At 42.3% G+C, this 24,464-nt stretch overlaps 1 protein-coding gene across 8 annotated transcripts; it reads right to left on the bottom strand.

Moving 5' to 3' along the window:
* Positions 1-242: 242 nt before the first annotated feature.
* LOC115200368 (transmembrane protein 150A) lies at positions 243-19,771 on the bottom strand. Of its 8 annotated transcripts, none has more exons than XM_029763382.1 (9): positions 19,677-19,752; positions 17,778-18,029; positions 17,441-17,488; positions 17,189-17,275; positions 9,348-9,415; positions 5,982-6,109; positions 4,865-5,042; positions 690-746; positions 243-540 (listed from the first exon to the last, which is right to left on the bottom strand). In XM_029763382.1, exons 1-9 carry the CDS (start codon positions 19,682-19,684, stop codon positions 443-445), a joined length of 924 nt encoding a protein of 307 aa, XP_029619242.1. In that variant the 5' UTR covers positions 19,685-19,752; the 3' UTR covers positions 243-442. The 8 variants fall into 8 exon arrangements, with proteins under 8 accessions (XP_029619242.1, XP_029619248.1, XP_029619244.1 ...); XM_029763384.1 differs by adding an exon at positions 18,299-18,429 and having other exon boundaries at positions 523-2,976; positions 17,778-18,033; positions 19,677-19,757; XM_029763383.1 differs by adding an exon at positions 18,350-18,429 and having other exon boundaries at positions 523-2,976; positions 17,778-18,033; positions 19,677-19,757.
* Positions 19,772-24,464: the final 4,693 nt, after the last annotated feature.

Raw genomic sequence — 24,464 nt, 5'->3', positions numbered from 1 at the left:
ACCTAAAACTTCTTAACTGGGAATATTGAACCACCAGCTTTCATATGTTCTCATGTTTTGAGCAAGGAACTTGAACGTTAAGCTTTTTTACATGGCACATAATGCACTTTTACTTCCTTCTCCAACACAGTGTTTTTGCATTATTTAAACCAAATTGAGCATGTTTCATTATTTATTTGAGACCAAATAGATTTTATGTATTATATTAACTTAAAATAGAAGTGTTCATTGTTCATTCAGTATTGTTGTAATTGTCATTATTTATAAAATAAATTAAAAAAACTCAGTACTGGCTTTTTTTGGACATCCAATAAATCGGTGTCGACGTTGAAAAAAATCATAAATCAGTCGACCTCTATCTGAGACGCTCTATAAATACATGCCGTGATCTCAACATGTACAGTATCTCACTCAGCACATTAATAACAGGCTTTGAGAAGTCTTATGGAGATTGTATTGCCCACAGTATCCAAATCTGGCTTCCAAGGAACCAGCCTGGAATCCATCTATTTTCTTTCTCTCTGCATTTTTGGGAAGGGCCTGTAAAGTAAGCATTTCACTGTTAGTCTATACCGGTTGTTCACAAAGCATGTGACATAAAATTTGACTTGAAATAGTAGATATCCCTATTATTTATATATATATATATTTCCCCCCAAATAGGACAGTTCAATGAGTCATATTTGCACCTTTCAAAATGGATTGTAGCCAGTGGAGGCTGCTGAGGGGAGGATGGCTCATAATGGCTGGAACGGAAGTAATGGAATGGCAAACTCCTGGAAACCATGTTTGATACCATTCCACTCAAGCCCGCCCACCCCAATTAAGGTGCCACCAACCTGTGATTGTAGCCTATCAGTTGACTTACTTATAATCGTGTACATTACATGTTGTACTATAGCTAAAACTGCAGATCAGAAATTAAGAGCAATGTGTTTAACTATTCATAGAAAGGTCTCAAACACCTCGTAAAATGCAGAACTCCACTACTCTGGGATACTTCACTTTGGCGGATGAAATGGCCATTACCGTACCAAAACAAAGATTGAAAACAGTAAGGTGACCTCATAAAAAAACAAGCCATGTAACCAGTAGGTAACAAGTGAGAGAAATTCAGAGGCAACATGAATAGGCAATATAAAACAAATCAAGCAAGAGTGATTGAGACGCACAGGTTGCCCCAGTAAAAGAGGGGCAGAAGAGACCAGCAGGTTTGTGTGAGCATTCTGTTAGCTAGATAGATGTACATTGCATTTCATACATCTATAAAATGCTATCTAGGGAAAACTAATATAAAAACTAAACAGAGCTATCATTTTAAACAATAAGAAATCAAGTCATATCACTTGCCCTTTTGAGGCAGCTATTAGAGGTCTTGGGCAGGTAGTGTGCACAAAATGTGTAAATGTTCTTGCCAAATGACATTGCTAATTTCACAAATCCTTCTACAGTTCATTTATACTTGATTGATCAATAAAAAGGTGTGCGTACAACCTGTTCAACTTGGTCTCAGGGCTAATCGTATTATTCTGTATGTAAATCTGAGACCTCAATTATGTTAAGCTACATTATGAATGGAATAGCAGTCGTACAATATGATACAAATTAGAGGACGTATAGTATCATACGTGTTACCCGGTCGTACAATAGCATTCAAATTGGAAGACATAAATTATCATACATCTTGGAGGATGTATAGTATTGCACATCTTTATTTGAGACCAGGTTGCTTGTTGCACCATAAAAGGAAAATTAACATTGGCAGTTAGGGGAACGAATGACAAAGGTTAGGTGGATTTGGTTACGTTTACAATCAGGGTTAGCTAAAATGCTATAGTTGTCCCTGACGTTTCTAAAACATGCAACCTTTGGCTTGCTAGTCTGTCGTGGGTTACGCCCACCCATCCTCTTCGACCAACCTCCCTACTTTAGTGTGTGTCAAGTAACTAAATCATTAGTAGGCATCATACATCTTGAAGGTGCTCAGAAATACGTTTAGTACATTTCATATTGCTCTGAGGCCAGGCTGAACTGTCATGTACATAACGGTATACAATCTATAGTTCCACTTCTCAAACATTCAATATTTTCTATTACGATGCTTTAACATTGGCAGAGTAGACAAAAGAAAAAAACTCAGTCTGATCAATCCAAAGACGCACTCTACTCTCTCATTCAAATTGTAGCGTGCAGAGTTGAATGGCATGAGAGACCGGGCCCCACCACAAGCCATGGCCAGGTAGAGGAAGTTTGTAAAATGTGGCAGAAAAAACAAAAAGTTGGCATATAAAATAAACCTTATTTTGTGTCCGTCATCCCAACATGACAAGGATGAACACTGGCAAAAGCCTCAGTGACCGTTCAAACACTGATCTTTAAGAAAGACGGTATCATGACAGTGTGCAGGGAGGCCAGTAGCCATCTTGGAAACAGTCACAGCATCATCGCCCCTCATCATCCCAGATATTTATTCTTTGTGTAAGTGTGAAGCGAAGGAAATTCGACCGTAGTGGAGAAGCGGATGGCTTATTAAAACACAAAAACCCAATACAGCAATACCGACCCGGTGTGTCAATCATATCTTGTGATTTTCAATGTCTTGTCTCCTCCCTCTGGCTGGCCAGTGCCATCATTGACCCCTGCTGCCTGTGTGGTGATCTCCTTGACCCCAGCAGAGCTACAACATGGCTATGCTCTCTGGGGTGCAGTTGAGATGGGTGGATGTGCTGCTTCCTCCAGGGGACTTTAGGCCCTTGGCTCCCATGCTCAGCGACATGGCCCCGGCTGTGCCGCCCATCATGACCCCCGAGTGGTGGTGGGTCTGCTGCAGGCCAACCATCATGGTGTCGTTGGTGACCGTGCCAAACTCGTAGGTGAAGGTGCCGTAGAAGACAAGGATGTCCACGGTAAAGACCCACTCGCAGATGGCTGCTGCGTGCTGGAGAACAAAGCTCTCGTGGATGAAGAAGATACCACCTGGGAAAGAGTTAAGGAGATGCAACAGCCCCATCGATGGAGGAAGAAAGGCCACATCAATACATCTATGGATGTGTCCCAAATGGCACTCTGTCATGACTCTCCTGTGACGACCCAAAGATCAGGTTACAATGGAGCAACTTCTACAGATCCCTCTCACCCGCAGAGGGGAGAAGGGATTGGTTTGGGGGTTTTATGACACCTCACACCAAATCGTAAATTCTATGCACCAGACGACTCTTTTTGGTCTCTAGTATGGGGGATTGGAATGTCTCTGTTACAGGGACATTTTGCCACCCAAAAACTAACGTCCAAAAGTGAACACTGGGACAATACATTTCAACATCCAAATGTGGAGAATGATGAGATGGAATATGGGAAATGAATGTCTATCATTAAAAGAAAGGTACAAAAGCGATATAACAAAAATATTGTAACTTGAAGAGCTTTCACACTGTGTATATCAGGTTTACATCCTTTACGTTGTGTAGGAAATAAAGGATGAAGAGAATATTTTTGTTAAGATAGGAATGTGACTAGTTTTCTAAGGAGATCATCGTTTTTGATGTTGTTTTGGCCCATAACTAGCCACGCCCGAGGGAGCTCAGAGAGCGTGTCAGTATGACGGAAATGCTCCTTTTTAACATTGTGTATAAAAGACTGAGTTAAGAATTAACATACCAGACTAGGACTCAAGCTGCAGCTAGGTCTCCATTGGGTCACGACCCTGAAAATCAACACGAGTTGAAGACAACAAAGTAGCCTCTAACAATCAATGTTACAGTTGAGTAGCTGTTGTAAGTACTGTATCTAAGAAAGTGAATTTAAGTAGGACCATCCGGTTATTCTCTTCAAATCATCGTCAACTACACTGCTCTCATCACAACTCTGGGGATCATCGACACAGCTGATTAGCTGTCCTCAGAAGACCACTCTTCCAGAACGAGTGAAAGTAAACAGACAACTAAGGAGAAGGACAGTGTGACCTCTTGTGGACAATTAGAGCGTTACACTTACAAACTAAGGAGAAGGCCCAATCGAACCCTTTAAGGCCTGGGTCCAACAGAGATACAAGTCAAAGGAAGACATTCAACATGTAAATACATGCATTACTGCTTACCCAAAACGGGTGGCAGTTCGGGGCAAGGTATTAGGATTACTGTGAGCATAGTTTCCAAATAAATCCAAGTGTTGTCTCGCCTTAACTCTATCTTTTTTAACAAGTGTCATATTGTGTTAGTCCGCTAGGGATCCATTTTCATCGTATTAAGTTTCTAATCAATAACCCGTGCGTGTATATCCTGCGTTATCATTTAGTTAGTAAATAAATCAAATCAATGTGTGGTACAGAATGATCAGTAAGACTTGGGTTTGTGCAGATTCAAGAAGTCTGCAACGTTCAGAATGAGACTAATATGAAGTAATGATTAATAACTTATCGATATAACACAAATTGAGTTTCATTCGGGAGATGGTAACTCTGTAAACAACTTCTTCCGTGGTGCCCCAAATTCCTAATGAGTTAATAGTTAATTGATCAATTTAATATTTTGGGTAACAATTAAACATTGTTATTTGTCGAATCAACTGTCATCCCATTAATGAAAGTCACGTCACTACACTATGTAGTGTACTACTTTTGTCCAGAGCCCCATTCATCACAGACGACTGACAGGAACTAGACTACCGCTTACGCGGTTTCACAGACTAGCCATTGCAAGGCTTCAATACAGAAGAGAAATTACACATCAACTGTGTTTGATTGAAATTACATGACGCTATGGTGACATGATCAGTCACCTTTTATTAAATGGTGGAATCCATTATGACCAATATCTAGTAACCTACCCCCACCCCTCCACCAATCCCAGCGAGTCCAGAAGGATACTAAGGACAAGTGAGACCAGGGCTCCTGCGGCCAGCGCCACGCGGACGTGTGCCATCCAGTAGTCGAGGGCGGTAATGGCCATCCGGTAGGTGAGAACACACTGCAGGCACACGAAGAGCAGACCCGCAGGGAATGCCACGCCCGCGCCAACGTAGTGCAGAGACTTGGCATGGTCAACCTGCCCAGGGAGGGGGGTAAAACATGTTAATCCATTTATTTATTTTTTTGAGATTGAAAACATACATTTTTATATACAAGTGAAGCCGCTCCGAATACCCAAATTCCATTGCTTGTCCCCCTGAACCCGCCCACAAGACAAACTCACAAACGTCGCTCACAACAAAAGGGAGCTAACAAAGAAAATAACTAACAACCAAAACAGAAACGGGTTCTGAAAGGCACCCATGTGGGTGCACACTGAGTTGGCAAACCCACTAGTAAGGGGTTATAAAAAATTTTTTTTTAAAAAGACACCCACCATGGATGCCCACTAGGTTTGCCTCCAAAAAGACAAAAAAAATAAAATAAAACAGGATAGGGAGTAAAAAGAATATGGAGCAAAACAAAAAAACACCAAAACTCAGGCTTCTTTCAAAACCACACCTCAGCTTACATGAAGTGTAGCTCTCCCCAACATCTCTCAAGCTCGCCTGGAGCACAGGGCCAGCCACTCCTAAATAGCACCTTGGCCAACACAGGTGAAACACCTTCCCACTAATGGGATAGCAACCAGCACAGATGTAACATACTGACTGATGAGGTGACACCATGTGCTAACGAGCTATACGTGCTAAAGTCCAACCTCAAAACATAAATAGAAAAACCAAAGCCTGTAACACCCACTCCTGCCCACCCACACCCCTTGTTTTTAACCAATAGACACATATTAGACAACACAGGGAATCAGCAGGAGAATATAGCCACCACTTGATAATTGACAAAACTGTAAGTTGCTCTGGATAAGAGTGTCTGCTAAAAGACCAAAATGAAAAATCATGGTGGGGTTTAATTGACATCAAGTCATTGGGATAATACAGTCACAGCTGGAGAGGGACTGGTAGCAGAGATATGGAATCAAGATGTACTGTATGTCTAGAGAAGAATTGGAGTGAATCACCTGGAAGTTTCCCACCATGACCAGTCCTACAGCGTTGGTGCAGCCAGACAACAGGGCGTTGGTGTTAATCCAGCAACCGTGGCTGTGCTCAATCACCTGGGCATAGCGCAGAAGGCACACCATCACCACTGGGGGGAGAGCAAGAGAGATGGGATGAAGAGGAGCGCAGACAACGGCAGCAGAGTGAGTGGTGATAAATAAGACAGAACAGGAAGTAATGGAGAAAGGTCATGGATGATAAAAGGGGATGGCAATAATGGCGGAAAGGCCACATGCATTATTGATTGAAGACCAGAGCCCATTTCAAGCCCTTCTGCACATACTGCTGACTAGTGGCATACACCGATTTGCTATATAAATCCATCTAGACAGGCAGACAAGATCAGTTAGGCCTATATAGGAAATTCTTTTAAATATTTGTTTTGATAAAAGTTCACATTATACCTGTGGACTCAGCACCCATTTGCTGTGTCATGGTGATAATGTACTAAAAAGGAGATTATGTGAGGTGATATTTCTTAACACCAATGACAAAAAAAAACGGATAAATATACATTCTAGGTATTTAAATCACCACCTTCAGATCATTATCACCATGACACAGCAAAAGTATTATCTGCACTGTTGCACAAACAACCAACCTCTCGAATGAGCCAATGATCATATTTTGGCGATATTCCTACTGAGATAAAAAAAAAAAATATTACGCCCACCCAGCAGACTGTCGACCAATCGCTTTTATGTTGTCATGCTGCGTCACGCGGTTGCTAAGCTAATCATCATGCAATCCCTTCTCAAAGTCAGTGTATATGTAAAAAAAGTGCTATTTTCCTTGAAAGTACGTATTGTCACGATTCTAAAGCTATACGACACTACAGATGTCAAGTAATTTTTTTCTAGGGGGTAGATCAGCTTTAATATTGATGTAAACTATAATCTATATGCAACGTAATTGTCTGCATCATTTCAAATCCCCCATTCACAGTACCAGTTTGGACACACTCATTCAAGGGCTTTCCTTTTTTACATTGTAGAATAGTGAAGATGCCAAAAATGACACATACGGAAAGTGTTAAACAAATCAAAATATATTTTAAACTCTTCAAAGTAGTCCCCCTATGCCTTGACAGCTTTGCACACTCTTGGCATTCTCTCAATCAGCTTCATGAGATAGTCACCTGGAATGCATTTCAATTAACAGGTGTGCCTTGTAAAAGTTAATTTGTGGAATTGCTTTCCTTCTTAATGTGTTTGAGCCAATCAATTTTGCTGTGACAAGGTAGGAGTGGTATACAGAAGATTTACCAAATAGGGCTAAGACCAAGTCCATATTATGGCAAGAACAGCTCAAATAAGCAAAGAGAAGAAATGACAGTCCATCATTTCTTAAAGGCATGAAGTTCAGTCAATTCAGAAAATTAAGAACTTTGATAGTTTCTTCAAGTGCAATAGCAAAAACCCTCAAGCGCTATGATGAAACTGGCTCTGAGGACCATTACAGGAAAGGAAGACCCAGAGTTACATCTGCTGCAGAGGATAAGTTCATTAGAGTTACCAGCCTCAGAAATTGCAGCCCAAATAAATGCTTCAGAGTTCAAGTAACAGACAACACGTAACAGACAACATCAACTGTTCAGAGGAGACTGCGTGAATCAGGCCTTCATGGTTTAATTGCTGCAAAGAAACCACTACTAAAGGACACCAATAAGAAGAGACTTTCTTGGGCCAAGAAACATGAGCAATGGACATTAGACTGGTGGAAATCTGTCCTTTGGTCTGATGAGTCAAAATTAGATTTTTGGTTCCAACCGCCGTGTCTTTGAAACGCAGAGTAGGCGAATGGATGATCTCTGCATGTGTAGTTCCCACCGTGAAGCATGGAGGTTTGATGGTGTGGGGATGCTTTGCTAATGACACTGTCAGTGATTTATTTAAAATTCAAGGCATACTTAATCAGCATGGCTAACAGCATTCTGCAGCGTTACGCCAACCCATCTGGTTTGCGCTTAGTGGGACTATCATTTGTTTTTCAACAGGACAATGACCCAACACACCTCCAGGTTGTGTAAAGGCTATTTGACCAAGAAGGAGAGTGATGGAGTGCTGCATCAGATAACCTAGCCTCCACAAAGTCACCCAACCTCAACCCAAATGAGATGTTTTGGGATGAGTTGGACCGCAAAGTGAAGGAAAAGCAGCCAACAAGTGCTCAGCATATGTAGGAACCCTTCAAGACAGTTGGAAAAGCATTCCAGGTAAAGCTGGTTGAGAGAAGGCCAAGTGCAAAGCTGTCATCAAGGCAAAGGGTGGCTATTTTGAAGAATCTCAAATATATTTTGATTTGTTTAACACTTTTTTGGTTACTACCTGATTCCATGTGTTATTTCAAAGTTTATATGTCTATTATTCTACAATGCAGAATAGTAAAAAGAGAAAAACCCTTGAATAAGTAGGTGTCCCACATTGAGACTGGTACTGTATATACACTTTTTGTTATAATTTTCCTTTATTTTCTCCTAACCTTACCACCCCTCCCCTAATTAGAGTAAAATAATGGACAACAACACTTAGGCTTCTACATACATTTTACAGACAATGCATTTTACAATAGTCATATTTTGTTTTTAATCCCATCCTTCAGCTACCCTCAAATCTAATCTCTGAAGACCATCCAGATGGCAAGTTAATTATCTCACATCTGAGAAAAGATTTGTAATGTTGTACTTGTTGCAGAAATTCGTGCTAATGTTGGGTTTCAGCGAGCGCCCATTGACGTAGCATGGGCAAAGTTTCTGCCGTTCCGAATGTTAGACTCCACTCTGAGGCACATCAATCTGCAGGTTGAACATGGTGAGATTGTAGAGTCCTAAATTTATTGCGGTAAAGTCAAACTGCACTAACTACCTACGTTACATGCTGATAATGTCTTTGGTTTTATTGCATGAAGCTACGTTAGCTAGCTAGCTACCTAGCCAGCCAGCCAGCCCATAGAGCAATCATTGCATTGTGGATTTTGTAGTAGGCTTGAGCTGCTACAGATTGTCACAACCATTTTACTACCAAACTTATAACAGCAAAATGAAACATTTGTTCGCCAAAAAAAAAGTGTTATTTAACACTGTAAATTAAAGGAATGAGTGGTTTTGGGTGGATTTTTCCTTTGACCTCCAATACATCACTGATGGGTGATACAAAGGGCACAGCTTATTGTCAGTGATGACAGAAGAGGGCTGCATCCCAAATGACACCATATTAATCCCAACATAGGTCTCTGTTCAAAAGTAGTGCACTATGGGCCCAGGTCAAAAATAGTACACTAAATCGTGAATAGTTTGCCATTTGGGATGGAGAAGAGGCTCTTCTTACCCATGAAGCCTCCGACGTTCCCGATCAGACTGAACAGACAGCTCTCAGGGGGGAAGGAGCCACATTTACTGTACGAGACACAAGAGGGAGGAAACAACATGTCACCCAAAACGCATAAGGAATCCACTCACAAGTTGACTAGGCCTATATTATGACCATGATTAAAATGTTAGGAAAAGGCATGCATGACAAGGTTGTTACTATTTCACCATTTCTCTTCTGGTATGGTTACAAGACTGTAGATGAGTGTATTATCAGAGAGCAAGAGAGAGAGGGAGGAAGCGCGAGAGAGACCCTTATTGACAAACAAAAGCAGTCTTCTCATGCTTGGTTGATTTCAAAAAAAGCTTTAGAATCAATTTGGCATGAGGGTCTGCTATACAAATTGATGGAAAGCAGTGTTGGGGGAAAACATGGCATTATAAAATCCATGTACACAAACAAGTGTGCAGTTAAAATTGTCAATAAACATCTTTCTTCAGGGCCAGGGGGTGAGACAGGGATGCAGCTTGAGCCCCACCCTCTTACACTGAGTGTACAAAACATTAGGAACACCTACCCAACATTGAGTTGCACCCCCTTTTGCCCTCAGAACAGCCTCAATTAATCTGGGCATGGACTACAAGGTGTCGAAAGTGTTCCATAGGGATACTGGCCCATGTTGACTCCATTGCTTCCTACAGTTTTGTCAAGTTACCTGTATGTCCTTTGGGTGGTGGACCATTCTTGATACGCATGGGAAACTATTGAGCGTAAAAAAAAAACTTTAAAAAAACAGCAGCGTTGCAGTTCTTGACACAAACCGGTGCACTTGGCACCTACTATCATACCTCATTCAAAAGGCACTTAAATCTTTTGTCTTGCCCATTCATCTTCTAAATGGCACACATACACAATCCATATCTCAATGCTTAAAAATCTTTCTTTAACCCATCTCCTCCCATTCATCTACAACAGTGGAGGCTCCTCACAGGAGGACCATCCTTCTCAGTGAATTTCAGAAACATTTTAGTGATTTATTTTTAACTAAATATAAAGTCACGTCACCAAATCATTCATTAAAAACACACTGTTCTGCAATGTACGTCTTCGTTACCTCAACAACACTGTAGGGTAGCACTATGGTGTAGCCGGAGGATAGCTAGTTTCCATCCTCTGGGTACATTGACTTACAGTTGAAGTCCGAAGCTTACATACACCTTAGCCAAATACATTTAAACTCTTTCACAATTCCTGACATTTAATCCAAGTAAAAATTCCCTGTCTTAGGTCAGTTAGGATCACCACTTTATTTTAAGAATGTGAAAGAGGATCACCACTTTATTTTCAGAATGTGAAAGAGCTGGTGTAACTGAGTCAGGTTTGTAGGCCTCTTTGCTCACACACACTTTTTCAGTTCTGCCCACAAATTTTCTATGGGATTGAGGCCAGGGCTTTGTGATGGCCACTCCAATACCTTAACCTTGTTGTCCTGAAGCCATTTTGCCACAATTTTGGAAGTATGCTTGGGGTCATTGTCCATTTGGAAGACCCATTTGCGACCAAGCTTTAACATCCTGACTGATGTCTTGGGATGTTGCTTCAATATTTCAACATAATTTTCCTGCCTCATGATGCCATCTATTTTGTGAAGTGCACCAGTCCCTCCTGCAGCAAAGCACCCCCACAACACGATGCTGCCACCTCCGTGCTTCAAGGTTGGGATGGTGTTCTTCAGGCTTGCAAGCCTCCCCCTTTTTCCTCCAAACATAACAATGGTCATTATGGCCAAACAGTTCTATTTTTGTTTCATCAGACCAGAGGACATTTTTTGTCCCCATGTAGAGTTGCAAACCGTAGTCTTTTTTATGGCGGTTTTGGAGCAGTGGCTTCTTCCTTGCTGAGCTGCATTTCAAGTTATATCGATATAGGACTCGTTTTACTGTGGATATAGATACTTTTCTACCGTTTTCCTCCAGCATCTTCACAAGGTCCTTTGCTGTTGTTCTGGGATTGAGTTGCACTTTTCGCACCAAAGTACGTTCACCTCTAGGAGACAGAACGCGTCTCCTTCCTAAGCGGTATGACGGTAGCGTGGTCCCATTGTTTTTATACTTGCGTACTATTGTTTGTACAGATGAACGTGGTACCTTCAGGCATTTGGAAATTGCTCCCAAGGATGAATCAGACTTGTGGAGGTCGACAATTTTTTTGAGGTCTTGGCTGATTTCTTTTGATTTTCCCATGATGTCAAGCAAAGAGGCACTGAGTTTGAAGGTAGGCCTTGAAATAAATCCAGATACACCTCCAATTGACTCAAATGATGCCAATTAACCTAAATGATGCCAATTAATCAGAAGCTTCTAAAGCCATGACATCATTTTCTGGAATTTTCAAAGCTGTTTAAAGACAGTCAACTTAGTGTATGTAAAATTCTGACCCACTGGAATTGTGTATTATAAGTGGAATAATCTGTCTGTAAACAATTGTTGGAAAAATTACTTGTGTCATGCACAAAGTAGATGTCCTAACCGACTTGCCAAAACTATAGTTTGTTAACAAGAAATTTGTGGAGTGGTTGAAAAACGAGTTTTAATGACTCCAACCTAAGTGTATGTATGTAAACTTCCGACTTCAACTGTAAATACAAAACCTAGGAGGCTCATGGTTCTCACTGCCCTTCCACAGTAATTATGACAACTTCCGGAGGATGTCTGAGCCCATCAGAGATCTTGTAGCATGAAATGACATCCACCCAAATCAAAGGATCAGAGAATGAATGTAGTACTGAAAGTCTAAGCTGAAGCTATCTAGCACTGCAATGCATGTTGACTCAAAGAGAAAGACAATAGTTGAACAAAGTAACAAAACTGGGATAAACATATCTGAATTTGTCCAATAGAAACTCTCGTTTGCAACTTTTGGACTAATGATTACACCCTAGATCAGCTAGATGCAGGCAAGAGTGTGCAAGGCAGTATTGAAAGTGTCACTGTGTCACCTTGATTACTCAAGTTTCTCTCTCAACCTGTGCACAGACGTTGTAAACTTTTCATTGGCTATGTTGTAGCAACCTCTTGATGGGTATAGGGAAAATTCGAGTACCATGTAGTAGCCTAAACCTATCGATGTCATTTTGAGCTCGGTGGATGGAAATGAATGAGTCATCCAATATGCTGTAATAGAAAATAAGCATTAATACATTTTTGAAAATGTAATTACGTAAGTATTCAGACCCTTTGCTAGGAGACTCGAAATTGAGCTCTGGTGCATCCTGTTCACATTGATCATCCTTGAGATGTTTTGAGAACTTGATTGGAGTCCACCTGTGGTAAATTCAATTGATTGGACATGATTTGGATAGGCACACACCTGTCTATATAAAAAGGTCCCACAATTGACAGTGCATGTCAGAACAAAAACAAAGCCATGAGGTCAAAGGAATTGTCCATAGAGCTAAGAGACAGGATTGTGAGGCACAGATCTAGGGAAGGGTAACATTTCTTTTGAAGCATTGAAGGTCCAAGAACACAATGACCTCCATCATTAAATGGATAAGTTTGAAACCACCAAGACTCTTCCTAGAGCTGGCCGCTCAGCCAAGCTGCGCAATCAGGGGAGAAAGGCCTTGGGGAGGTGACCAAGAACCCGATGGTCACTCTGACAGAGCTCCAGAGTTCCTCTGTGGAGAACCTTCCAGAAGGACAACCATCTCCGCAGCACTCCACCAATCAGGATTGTATGGTAGAGCGGCCAGACTGAAGCCACTCCTCAGTAAAAGGCACATGACAGCCCCCTTGGAGTTTGCCAAAAGGAACCTAAAGACTCTCAGACCATGAGAAACAAGATTCTCTGGTCTGATGAAACCAAGATTGAACTCTTTGGCCTGAATGCTAAACGTCACGTCTGGAAGAAACCTGACACCATCCCTACGGTGAAGCATGGTGATGGCAGCATCATGCCGTGGGGATGTTTTTCAGCAGCAGGATCGAGGGAAAGTTGAACGGAGCAAAGTACAGAGAGATCCTTGATGAAGACCTGCTCCAGAGTGCTCAGGACCTCAGACTGGGGCAAAGGTTCACCTTTCAACAGGACAACGACCCTAAGCACACAGCCAAGACAATGCAGGAATGGCTTCAGGACAAGTCTCTGAATGTCCTTGAGTGGCCCAGACAGAACATCTCTGGAGAGACCTGCAGCGACACTCCCATCCAACCTGACAGAGCTTGAGAGGACCTGCAGAGAAGAATGGGAGAAACTCCAAATACAAGTGTGCCAAGCTTGTAGTGTCATACCCAAGAAGACTCAAGGCTGTAATCACCGCCAAAAGTGCTTCAACAAAGTACTGAGTAAAGGGTCTGAATACTTATGTAAATGTGATATTTTTTATTTAATACATATCTTAGAACCAGTTTTTGCTTGGTCATTATGGGGTATTGTGTGTAGATTGAGAAACGATTTAATCCATTTTAGATTAAGACTAACGTAACAAAATGTGGAAACAGGCCAATGGGTCTAAATACTTTCCGAATGCACTGAATATCAATGAATTGTCGAGAACACTCTGCAGCCTTACCCTACTAGATTCGGAAATCAAATGTCTGTTTGCAGAATATCTGGTGTGTCAGTCCCCAACCAAGAAGGGCCTACAGCAGCACCTAAGCTTCTGCACAGATTCTGGCCCTGACAGTAAATCTCAGGAAGACAAAAATAATGGTGTACCAAAAAAGGTCCACTAGCCAGGACAACCATTTTCAGTGGTATTGTTAACAAGCACACCCACATAAAGAAAATTAAAAACAGGTTCAGCCCCTGGTTTGACTGTGATCTTGCAGAGTTACTCCACCTCAAGAATTGCATTTAGCGAAAGGCTTGGCATACGCATACTTAGGCTGACTGGCTCTCGTTCAGGCATATTAGTAATAAGTGCACTCCGGCTACTTAAAGGAGAAGTTCTCTCTCTCCGTCGGTCTAACCCCAAGAAGTTCTGGTAAACGGTTAAAGACCTGGAGAATAAGCCCTCCTCCTCACAGCTGCCCATGTCCCTTAATGTTGATGTGGTTGTTACTGACAAGAAGCACATGGCTGAGCTCTTTAATCACCACGTCATTAAGTCAGGATTCTTATTTGACTCAGCCATGCCTCCTTGCCCGTCCAACATTTCCTCATCTCCCACCCCTTCTAATTCGACTAGACCCAATGCTTCTCCCTCTTTTTCCCCTGCCCCGCTACAAAGTTTCTCCCTGCAGACGGTCACGGAGTCCGAAGTGCTAAAAGAGCTCCTTAAACTTGACCCCCCAAAAAAACATCTGGGTCCGATGGTTTAGACCCTTCTTTAAGGTTGCTGCCCCTATCATCGCTAAGCCCGTCTCTCCTTTCTGGGGAGGTTCCCATTGCTTGGAAGGCAGCCATGGTTCATCCTTTATTTAAAAGGGGGAGATCAAGCTGATCCTAACTGTAATAGGCTTATTTCTATTTTGCCCTGTTTATCTGACTGGCTTTCTTGATGTCTATAGTATTCTCTCTGGTATGCAATCTAGTTTCCGCTCAGGTTATGGATGTGTCACTGCAACCTTAAAGGTCCTCAATGATGTCACCATTTCCCTTGATTCTAAGCAATGTTGTGCTGCTATTTTTATTGACTTGGCCAAAGCTTTTGATGTCTCTGAGGGGTCTTTGGCCTGGTTTGCTAACTACTGCTGTCAGAACATCTGCTGTCTCAGCCACTGCCTGTCACCAAGGGTGTACCCAAAGGCTCAATCCTAGGCCCCACACTCTTCTCAATTTACATCAACAACATAGCTCAGGCAGTAGGGAGCTCCCTCATCCATTTATATGCAGGTGATACAGTCTTATACTCAGCTGGCCCCTCCCTGGATTTTGTGTTAAATGCTCTATGACAAAGCTTTTAGTGTCCAACAAGCTTTCTCTGCCCTTAACACATCCAAAACAAAGGTCATGTGGTTTGGTAAGAAGAATGTTCCTCTTCCCACAGGTGTTATTACTACCTCTGAGGGTTTAGAGCTTGAGATAGTCACCTCATACAAGTACTTGGGAGTATGGCTAGACGGTACACTGTCCTTCTCTCAGCACATATTAAAGCTGCAGGCTAAAGTTAAATCTAGACTTGGTTTCCTCTATCGTAACCGCTCCTCTTTCACCCCAGCTGTCAAACTAACCCTGATAAAGATGACCATCCTACCCATACTAGAATACGGAGACGTAATGTATAAATCGGCAGGTAAGTGTGCTCTCGAGCGGCTAGATGTTCTTTACCTTTAGGCCATCTGATTTGCCACCAATGCTCCTTATAGGACACATCACTGCACTCTATACACGCCCTCTATGGTTGTGAGGTCTGTGGTCCACTCACCAACCAATAACTCACAAAAAAAAAAAATGGCACAAACACCCAATTGAGACTACATGCAGAATTCTGCAAAAATACACTTGTGTACAACACAATGTATACAGAGCAGAATTCGGACTTCACCCACTAGTTAACAAAATCCAGAAAATATATCTTAAATTCCACAACAATCTAAAAGGAAGCGATGCTCACATCCTATGACAAAACCATCACCTACAGAGAGATGAACCTAGAGAAGAGTCCCGTCAGCCAGCTGGTTCCGGGGCTCTGTTCAAAAACACAAACAGACCCCACAAAGCTCCAGGACAGCAACACAATTAGACCCAACCAAATTATAAGGCGGCAAAAAGAAAACTGACATACTGGAAAGAACAGAGCAAACTAATGCTATTTGACTGTAAACAAAATACACAATACCTGACCACTGACTGACAAAATAGAATTATTGACTATGTAGACTCAGTGAGCATAGCCTTGCTATTGAGAGAAGCCGCCATAGCCCGTCTTCTCTACAGAGCAGGTCTGCCTCTGTGCCCACAAAATGAGGTGGACACTGAGCTGCACTTCTTAACCTCCTACCAAATGCATGACCACATTAGAGATACATATTTCCCACAGACCCACAAAGAACTTGAAAACAAACAAAACATTGATCAACTCCCATACCGGTTACATGACCAAACCAGCTTCATGCGTGTGCATGTTGAGTTTGTCTATCCCCACCAGGTGCAATCAGGACACGCAAGTTGAAATTTCAAAATTAACTCTGAACCAACTATATTAATTTGGGGAAAGGTCAAAAAACACATTAAAACATTCATGGACATTTAGCTAGCTAGCTTGCTGTTGCTAGCTAATTTGTCCTGGGATAAAAATATTGGCTAGTTATTTTACCTGAAATGTACACTTTTTTGCTGGACCGTTGTAGAGTATCGGCCCATTTTGAGTGACAACATTGTGTGTTCTATACTGTGACAATTAATTCACAGATTAAAATGGAAAACTTAGTTTAGGTTGGCAACCAACTTTAAGATGCACTACTGCAACCAACCGGACTGGAGTGTTGACCTCATTCATCTTTCAATCACCCACATGTACAGTGAGGGGAAAAAAGTATTTGATCCCCTGCTGATTTTGTACGTTTGCCCACTGACAAAGAAATGATCAGTCTATAATTTTAAATGGTAGGTTTATTTGAACAGTGAGAGACAGAACATAAAAATCCAGAAAAACACATGTCAAAAATGTTATACATTTTCCCTCACTGTATATGCTCCTATAAACCAATGAGGAGATGGGAGATGCAGGACTTGCAGTGCGTCAAGTGTCTATTTTAGCGCCTAGCTACGCTAACACGCATTGATGCGCACAAGCAGTTTTGATGAAATAACTGAACACGTGTACATCATTTTGCAATGCTCACGCACAAAACGCAGCAGGTGTGGTCAGCATGAAAGGTGAGAGAGAGCAAGCGAACGAAGGAATGTGAGACCTGATTAGTGGGATGTCCTGTATGGTGCAACACGTCTTAGGGAAGCCTGGCCTGGCCATCTCCTCTGTACATGTCACATTGTAGGACCTGCACACAAGACACAATTTTGGGAGGGAATTAGCCCTTTTTTGTTCAGTCAAGCAGATGATATACTGTAGAATCAAGTCAATGTAGGCTATAAATCCAAAGACAAAACTGGGTCTTCTTTATTCCCACAAAGTTTAATATGAAACTCACTGAAGGGTCACTCACCAGTTCTCCACAGGACAAACGTGATGATTCATCACAGCCATGGCGTAGCTGTGGGGGAAAACAAACACATCAATGACTTAAAATCACAACATTATGGACTGGATTCCTGGACATATATTAAGACTAGTCCTGGACATATATTAAGCCTAGTCCTGGACAAAAAAAAAATGTAGATTCTCCATTAAGCATGCTTTTTTAAACCCAGGACTGGGCTTAATCTGTGTCCTTACTTCAGTGTCCAAGAAACCAGATATCAATGTTTCTCTGTCAATCACTTTGTAGTACACCCTTAGTAAGGAAGACAAATGTAACTGGAGCCTAGTATTTGAGAACTCACACTATCCATATTCCTGTGATGGAGAAGGCAGAGAGGCTGACAGGCAAGACGATCCAGGCAGTCATTGGACTCGCAGTGTGCCGTCTTTGTTCAAAGCATGAGGGAGAGAAGGGCTTCAGGCTGGACAAGGCAGACAGAGGGGACAAGGTGGGGACACTAACAGGCAGGGAGGACAGACATGGGGGGCATGAGAGGAGGACGGGGGGATGGCACACTGCTTGTGTTATGCCGCTCGATGCCTGCAACCAGCAGCTGTCTTTACCACAGAGCAGGGAGAGAGAGTGGAACAAAAGGCCAAATGTGAGCAGAGGAGAAAAGAGGGGCAAGGGAGAAAGAACAATTAGGCATAGTATTTGTAGTTTCTTTTTCAGTAGGGTGACTTCACTTTCTTTAGTTGCCTGAAAAAAATGTCAGACATCAGGAATTCTAAAATCAGGTATCCTTAGTCTAGGAAAAATCACACCACAATAAGATTTAACAGTTTCTTAATTTAGCAGACACCCTTATTCAGAGTGACTTACAGGAGCAATTAAGGTTAAGTGGCTTGCTCGAGAACACAACAGATTGTTCACCTAGTCGGCTCAGGGATTCGAACCAGCGACCTTTCGATTACTGGACCAACGCTCTGTCAAAATCACCCTGTCAGTATAACCTACAGAAGAAAACAAAATCTGATTGGTCATTGCTATACTAAAATGAGTGTGTTGACTGACATAAGCAGTGTCATTTTGCATAGTGTGCAGTTTAGGCCTGTACAGTTTCAACCTTCGCTCAGACTCACAGGGATTAGAATGAACTAAGAATGATCACACAGCAACTAAAACAAGCTCTTGGTTTTCCATGATCACATTAGAAAACAGACTAAGACTTAGGTTAAAGGGGTAGTTTAGTTTTCAAGTAGTACTGTAATACAGTATATTTTATACAATGTGGGGGGCGGTAGAGATACTGAGCGCTCATCTCGGTGACAAATGTGAGAGGCCATTGTTTCCTGATACATTTACACAGGGAAGAGATAATGGAGAGGTTCATGACAGAATATTTCCTGTCTAGGCTTGATCAATTTCCCCATTTAGCTGGATATCTCTTCTCAAGTCTCACATTGACAGATGTTTCAGCTACAGAGCTCCGGGATTTGAACGCCCAACCCCCACTGTTACTGAAGCATCGGACTTGGCTAGGGCAGGGGTCCCTCTCTATCGTGCTAGGCTAATTCATTTGAGGTCCAACTGCAGCAAGCAACAATAATTGGGTTATCTAGCAGACTGATGTTGAAACTGAGTAGCTATGATCCATTGTTGCACTGTGGCTTGCATGGATGATCAGATTATCATTGTCAGAACACCGGCTGTTAGCCAGCAATCAAGCCAACGTTAGCTAACCACTAGCTAGCTAATTAAAGCTAGTCTCAAATGGTTGGCAGTACACCCTGCAAGTATGACAGGTAAACTAGCCACCTACCGTAGGATCAAATGCATTACCAAACTACCAACAGTAGTTAATGCATTTGATCCTATTAACGTTACATCGTTCCTCCTAGTTAGCTAACGACATAGCATCTTGTTTCGCTAACCAACGTTAGTCCATACGCAAACGAACGTAAGCTAACTAGTCAACACTGCTACTAGCTAACAAGTTAAAGCGGGGTTGGGTACCAGTAACGCGGCGGTAAAGTGTGTTCACTGACAGACAGCTGGTTTATGCTGGCTAAATAATTATTATTTTCTCCAAAGCAAGTAGCTAGCTGGCGGGCTGGACAACTGAACAAAATAGTGGGGTGCTAGCGGTGCCTGACTGGCTAGTTTTGACACCGCATACAAGTTAAACGTCCACAACAGTAGCACATATAATGAAAACCACTATATACATAACCCAGATCCCGCTATTCCCACCACGAACCTCAACATTGGCTTCCCTTTAAAACGGGCCCCTCCACTCAATCGTGCGTGCCACTCCTCTTCTTCTTCTGTGGGTTTTATGGCGGACTACTACCTCAAAAGTTGTATTGCCGCCACCAACTGGACGGGTTGAAACCAAAACAAGGTACAAAAAAAAATCCATACCTGATTGTGAAACTAACTTAATTCACCAAAATAAAAATAGTACATTGACAAAACAAAACTCCCACTTCTTCCTTCTTTCAATTCTCCACATCTACCTTCTCAGGCTCTAGGACCTGAGGGTGGTACAGCTTGTGACAATATTCCATGTAACTCCTTTGCCGAGAAATCTTTCAGCCCCAGGAACCACTCCGCCACTTCCACAATGATTTCTATTTTCCTGGACTTTCTCTCCACCTTGGCAGTGCCATGTATCACTCTAGCTATAAAGGTCAAAAGTCCACCTCCCTAACCTTTAAAATGTCAGGATCCTGCATCCTGCAGTGAAGGCCTATCAAATCAAAAAAAATGTATTGGTCACATACACATGGTTAGCAGATGTTATTGTGAGTGTAGCGAAATGCTTGCGCTTCTAGATCCGACAGCGCAGCAGTATCTAACAGGTAATATTCCACAACAAACCTAATACACACAATCTAGTAAAGGAATGGGATAAGAATATATAACTATATAATATATGGATGAGCAGTGACAGATCGGTCAAGATACAATAGATAGTAAAGAATAGATAGTGAATGTAACGGCTGTCTGTGGAAAGAGTAGACCAAGGTGCAGCGGAGTTAGTGTTCATCTTGAATTTTAATAACCATAAGAACACTATACAACAAAAACAAGAAAACTGACAGCCAAACAGTACTGTCAGGTGCAAGACACTAAACAGAAACAATCCCCCCACAAAACCCAAAGGCAAAACAGGCTCCTTATGTGTGACTCCCAATCAGCAACAACGAACTACAGCTGTGCCTGATTGGGAGCCACACACACACACACACACACACGGCCCAAAACAAAGAAATACAAAAACATAGCAAAATGAACATAGAACGCCCACCCAATGTAACACCCTGGCCTAACCAAAATAAAGAACAAAACCCCTCTCTATGGCCAGGGCGTTACAGTGAAGGATGCAGTATACATTAAATACATATGAGATGAGTAATGCAAGATATGTAAACATTCTTAAAGTGGCATTATTAAAGTGACTAGTGTACCATTTATTAAAGCGGCCAATGTCCGTCTCTCTGTGCTAGTGGTGGCTGTTTAACAATCTGATGGCCTTGAGAGAGAAGCTGTTTTTCAATCTCTGTCCCAGCTTTGATGCACCTGTACTGACCTCGCCTTCTGGATGGAAGCGGGGTGAACAGGCAGTGGCTCGGGTGGTTGATGTCCTTGATGATCTTTTTGGCCTTCTTGTGACATCGGGTGTTGTAGGTGTCCTGGAGGGCAGGTAGTTTGCCCCCGGTGATGCGTTGTGCAGATTGCACCACCCTCTGGAGAGCCGTGCAGTTGTGTGCGGTGCAATTGCCGTAACAGGCAATTGATACAGCCCAACAGGATGCACTCAATTGTGCACCTGTAAAAGTTAGTGAGGGTGTTCGGTGACAAGACAAATTTCTTCAGCCTCCTGAGGTTGAAGAGGCGCTGTTGCGCCTTCTTCACCACACTGTCTGTGTGCGTGGACCATTTCAGTTTGTCGGTGATATAAACACAGAGGAACTTAAAATCCACCACCATGGACACTTCAAGTGCACCATTCAAACCCTCAACCCTTTTAACAGCTGCTCTGGATAGCCCTGACTTTGGCCACCTCATTCTCTTTCACCCTTGTGGGGCATTCGAAAGACTTGGCTTCATGGTTCCCATCACAATTGCAACATGTCACATTTTCATCACTTTTATAACACATGTGATCTTTTCCACAACTTGGACATCTCGGCTTCTCCCTTCTGAAAACACTTGAAACATTTATCTTGGGATAAATGCTCTGACTCTGTAGTTAATATAACCCAACTGCGCTTGAGTAGGGAGAGACTCCATCTCAAAAAACAGAAGAACAGATAGACTCTTTACTTTTTCTTCATTCACCACACGATTCATCCGACGTGCATCAATCACTCCAGGAAGTAAAGCCAGTGTGTCTATGTATGCGGACGAGTCAACACTATACACATCAGCTACTACAGTGACTGAAATAACTGCAGCACTTAACAAAGAGCTGCAGTTAGTTTCAGAGTGGTTGGCAAGGAATAACTTAGTCCTAAATATTTCTAAAACTAAAAGCATTGTATTTAGGACAAATCATTCACTAAACCCTAAACCTCAACTAAATCTTGTAATAAATAATGTGGAAATTGAACAAGTTGAGGTGACTAAACTGTTTGGAGTAACCCCGGATTGTAAATTGTCATGGTGAAAACATATTGATACAATAGTAGCTAAGATGGGAAGAATTGTCAAAGACCCCAGCCAACCCAGTCATAGACTGTTATCTCTACTACCGCATGGCAAGTGGTACCAGAGTGTCAAGTCTAGGACAAAAAGGCTTCTCAACAGTTTTTACCCCCAAGCCATAAGACTCCTGAACAGGTAATCAAATGGCTACCCGGACTATAACCCCCCCCCCCCAACCCCTCTTTTACACTGCTGATACTCTCTGTTTATAATATATGCATAGTCACTTTAACTATACATTCATGTACATACTACCTCAATTTACCCGACCAACCAGTGCCCCCGCACATTGGCTAACCGGGCTATCTGCATTGCGTCCCGCCACCCGCCACCCACCACCCACCACCCGCTAACCACTCTTTTACGCTACCGCTACTTTCTGTTCATCATATATGCATAGTCACTTTAACCATATCTACATGTACATACTACCTCAATCAGCCCGACTAACCGGTGCCTGTATGTGGCCTCGCTACTGTTATAGCCTCGCTACTGTATATAGCCTCTCTACTGTTATTTTTCACTGTCTTTTTACGGTTGTTTTTATTTCTTTACTTACCTATTGTTAACCTAATACCTTTTTTGCACTGTTGGTTAGAGCCTGTAAGTAAGCATTTCACTGTAAGTTCTACAGTAGTGGTGCTTGGAATCATTGTTCTTCCTCTGTCAATCATGGTTACCTGCAAGGAAACACGTGCCATCATCATTGGTTTGCACAAAAAGGGCTTCACAGGCAAGGATATTGCTGCCAGTAAGATTGCACCTAAATCAACCATTTATCGGATCAGCAAGAACTTCAAGGAGAGCGGTTCAATTGTTCTGAAGAAGGCTTCAGGGCGCCCAATAAAGTCCAGCAAGCGCCAGGACCGTCTCCTAAAGTTGATTCAGCTGCGGGATCGGGGCACCACCAGTACAGAGCTTGCTCAGGAATGGCAGCAGGCAGGTGTGAGTGCATCTGCACGCACAGTGAGGCAAAGACTTTTGGAGGATGGCCTGGTGTCAAGAAGGGCAGCAAAGAAGCCCCTTCTCTCCAGGCAAAACATGAGGGACAGACTGATATTATGCAAAAGGTACAGGGATTGGACTGCTGAGGACTGGGGTAAAGTCCTTTTCTCTGATGAATCCCCTTTCCGATTGTTTGGGGCATCCTGAAAAAAGCTTGTCCGGAGAAGACAAGGTGAGCACTACCATCAGTCCTGTGTCATGCCAATAGTAAAGCATCCTGAGACCATTCATGTGTGGGGTTGCTTCTCAGCCAAGGGAGTGGGCTCACTCACAATTTTGCCTAAGAACACAGCCATGAATAAAGAATGGTACCAACACATCCTCCGAGAGCAACTTCTCCCAACCATCCAGGAACAGTTTGGTGATGAACAATGCCTTTTCCAGCATGATGGAGCACCTTGCCATAAGGCAAAAGTGATAACTAAGTGGCTCGGGGAACAAAACATTGATATTTTGGGTCCATGGCCATGACACTCCCCAGACCTTAATCCCATTGAGAACTTGTGGTCAATCCTCAAGAGGGTGGTGGACAAACAAAAACCCACAAATTCTGACAAACTCCAAGCATTGATTATGCAAGAATGGGCTGTCATCAGTCAGGATGTGGCCCAGAAGTTAATTGACAGCATGCCAGGGTGGATTGCAAAAGTCTTGAAAAAGAAGTGTCAACACTGCAAATATTGACTCTTTGCATCAACATGGAACTCTATTCCACATCAAGTAACTGTTGCAAGCAGTAAAATTAGATTTAAAAAACAGATAAAAATACACCTTATGGAACAGCAGGGACTGTGAAGCAACACAAACATAGGCACAGACACATGCATACACACACACAATAACATACGCACAATACACACACATACACATGGATTTTGTACCATAGATATGTGGTAGTGGTGGAGTAGGGGCCTGAGGGCACACAATGTGATGTGAAATCTGTGAATGTATTGTAATGTTTTTAAAACTGTATAAACTGCCTTAATTTTTCTGGACCCCAGGAAGAGTAAGCTTTCAAGCTATATCGTGTTATCCTTGATGATTCTCTTAAATTGTATGTGGAGGCATCACTGGCTGGAGCGCCCCTTATGTATGTATTTAAAAAAGAAAAGTATAATAAATTCAATCAATCAAATAGGGCTCCCCACCCCTGAATCCACGTAGTATTCCATGCTATGGGTGTACTGTATATACTGCATTATAATGGCTATGGATTTATTGGCCCAATGAATCAACTCAGATGTTGCATGTTCATGTAATAAACAAAGAACACCCTGTATAACTGGTTCTCAAACCCCTCCTACTGAAGGTATGCTGTTTTAATGTCAAG

This window comes from Salmo trutta, chromosome 9 (assembly GCF_901001165.1).
Source record: "Salmo trutta chromosome 9, fSalTru1.1, whole genome shotgun sequence".
NCBI classification, from domain to species: domain Eukaryota; kingdom Metazoa; phylum Chordata; class Actinopteri; order Salmoniformes; family Salmonidae; genus Salmo; species Salmo trutta.
Note: the sequence above shows the minus strand (reverse complement) of the source record. Positions and strands in the feature narration are given on the sequence as shown.

What these genes read in the sequence shown, in the direction of transcription:
- LOC115200368 (XM_029763381.1), bottom strand. An exon ending in GTTTGTCCTGTGGAGAACTG is followed by an intron (nt 17,276 to 17,440) that starts GTGAGTGACCCT and finishes TCTTGTGTGCAG; the next exon opens with GTCCTACAATGTGACATGTA. An exon ending in TCATGGTGGGAAACTTCCAG is followed by an intron (nt 5,043 to 5,981) that starts GTGATTCACTCC and finishes CTCCCTGGGCAG; the next exon opens with GTTGACCATGCCAAGTCTCT.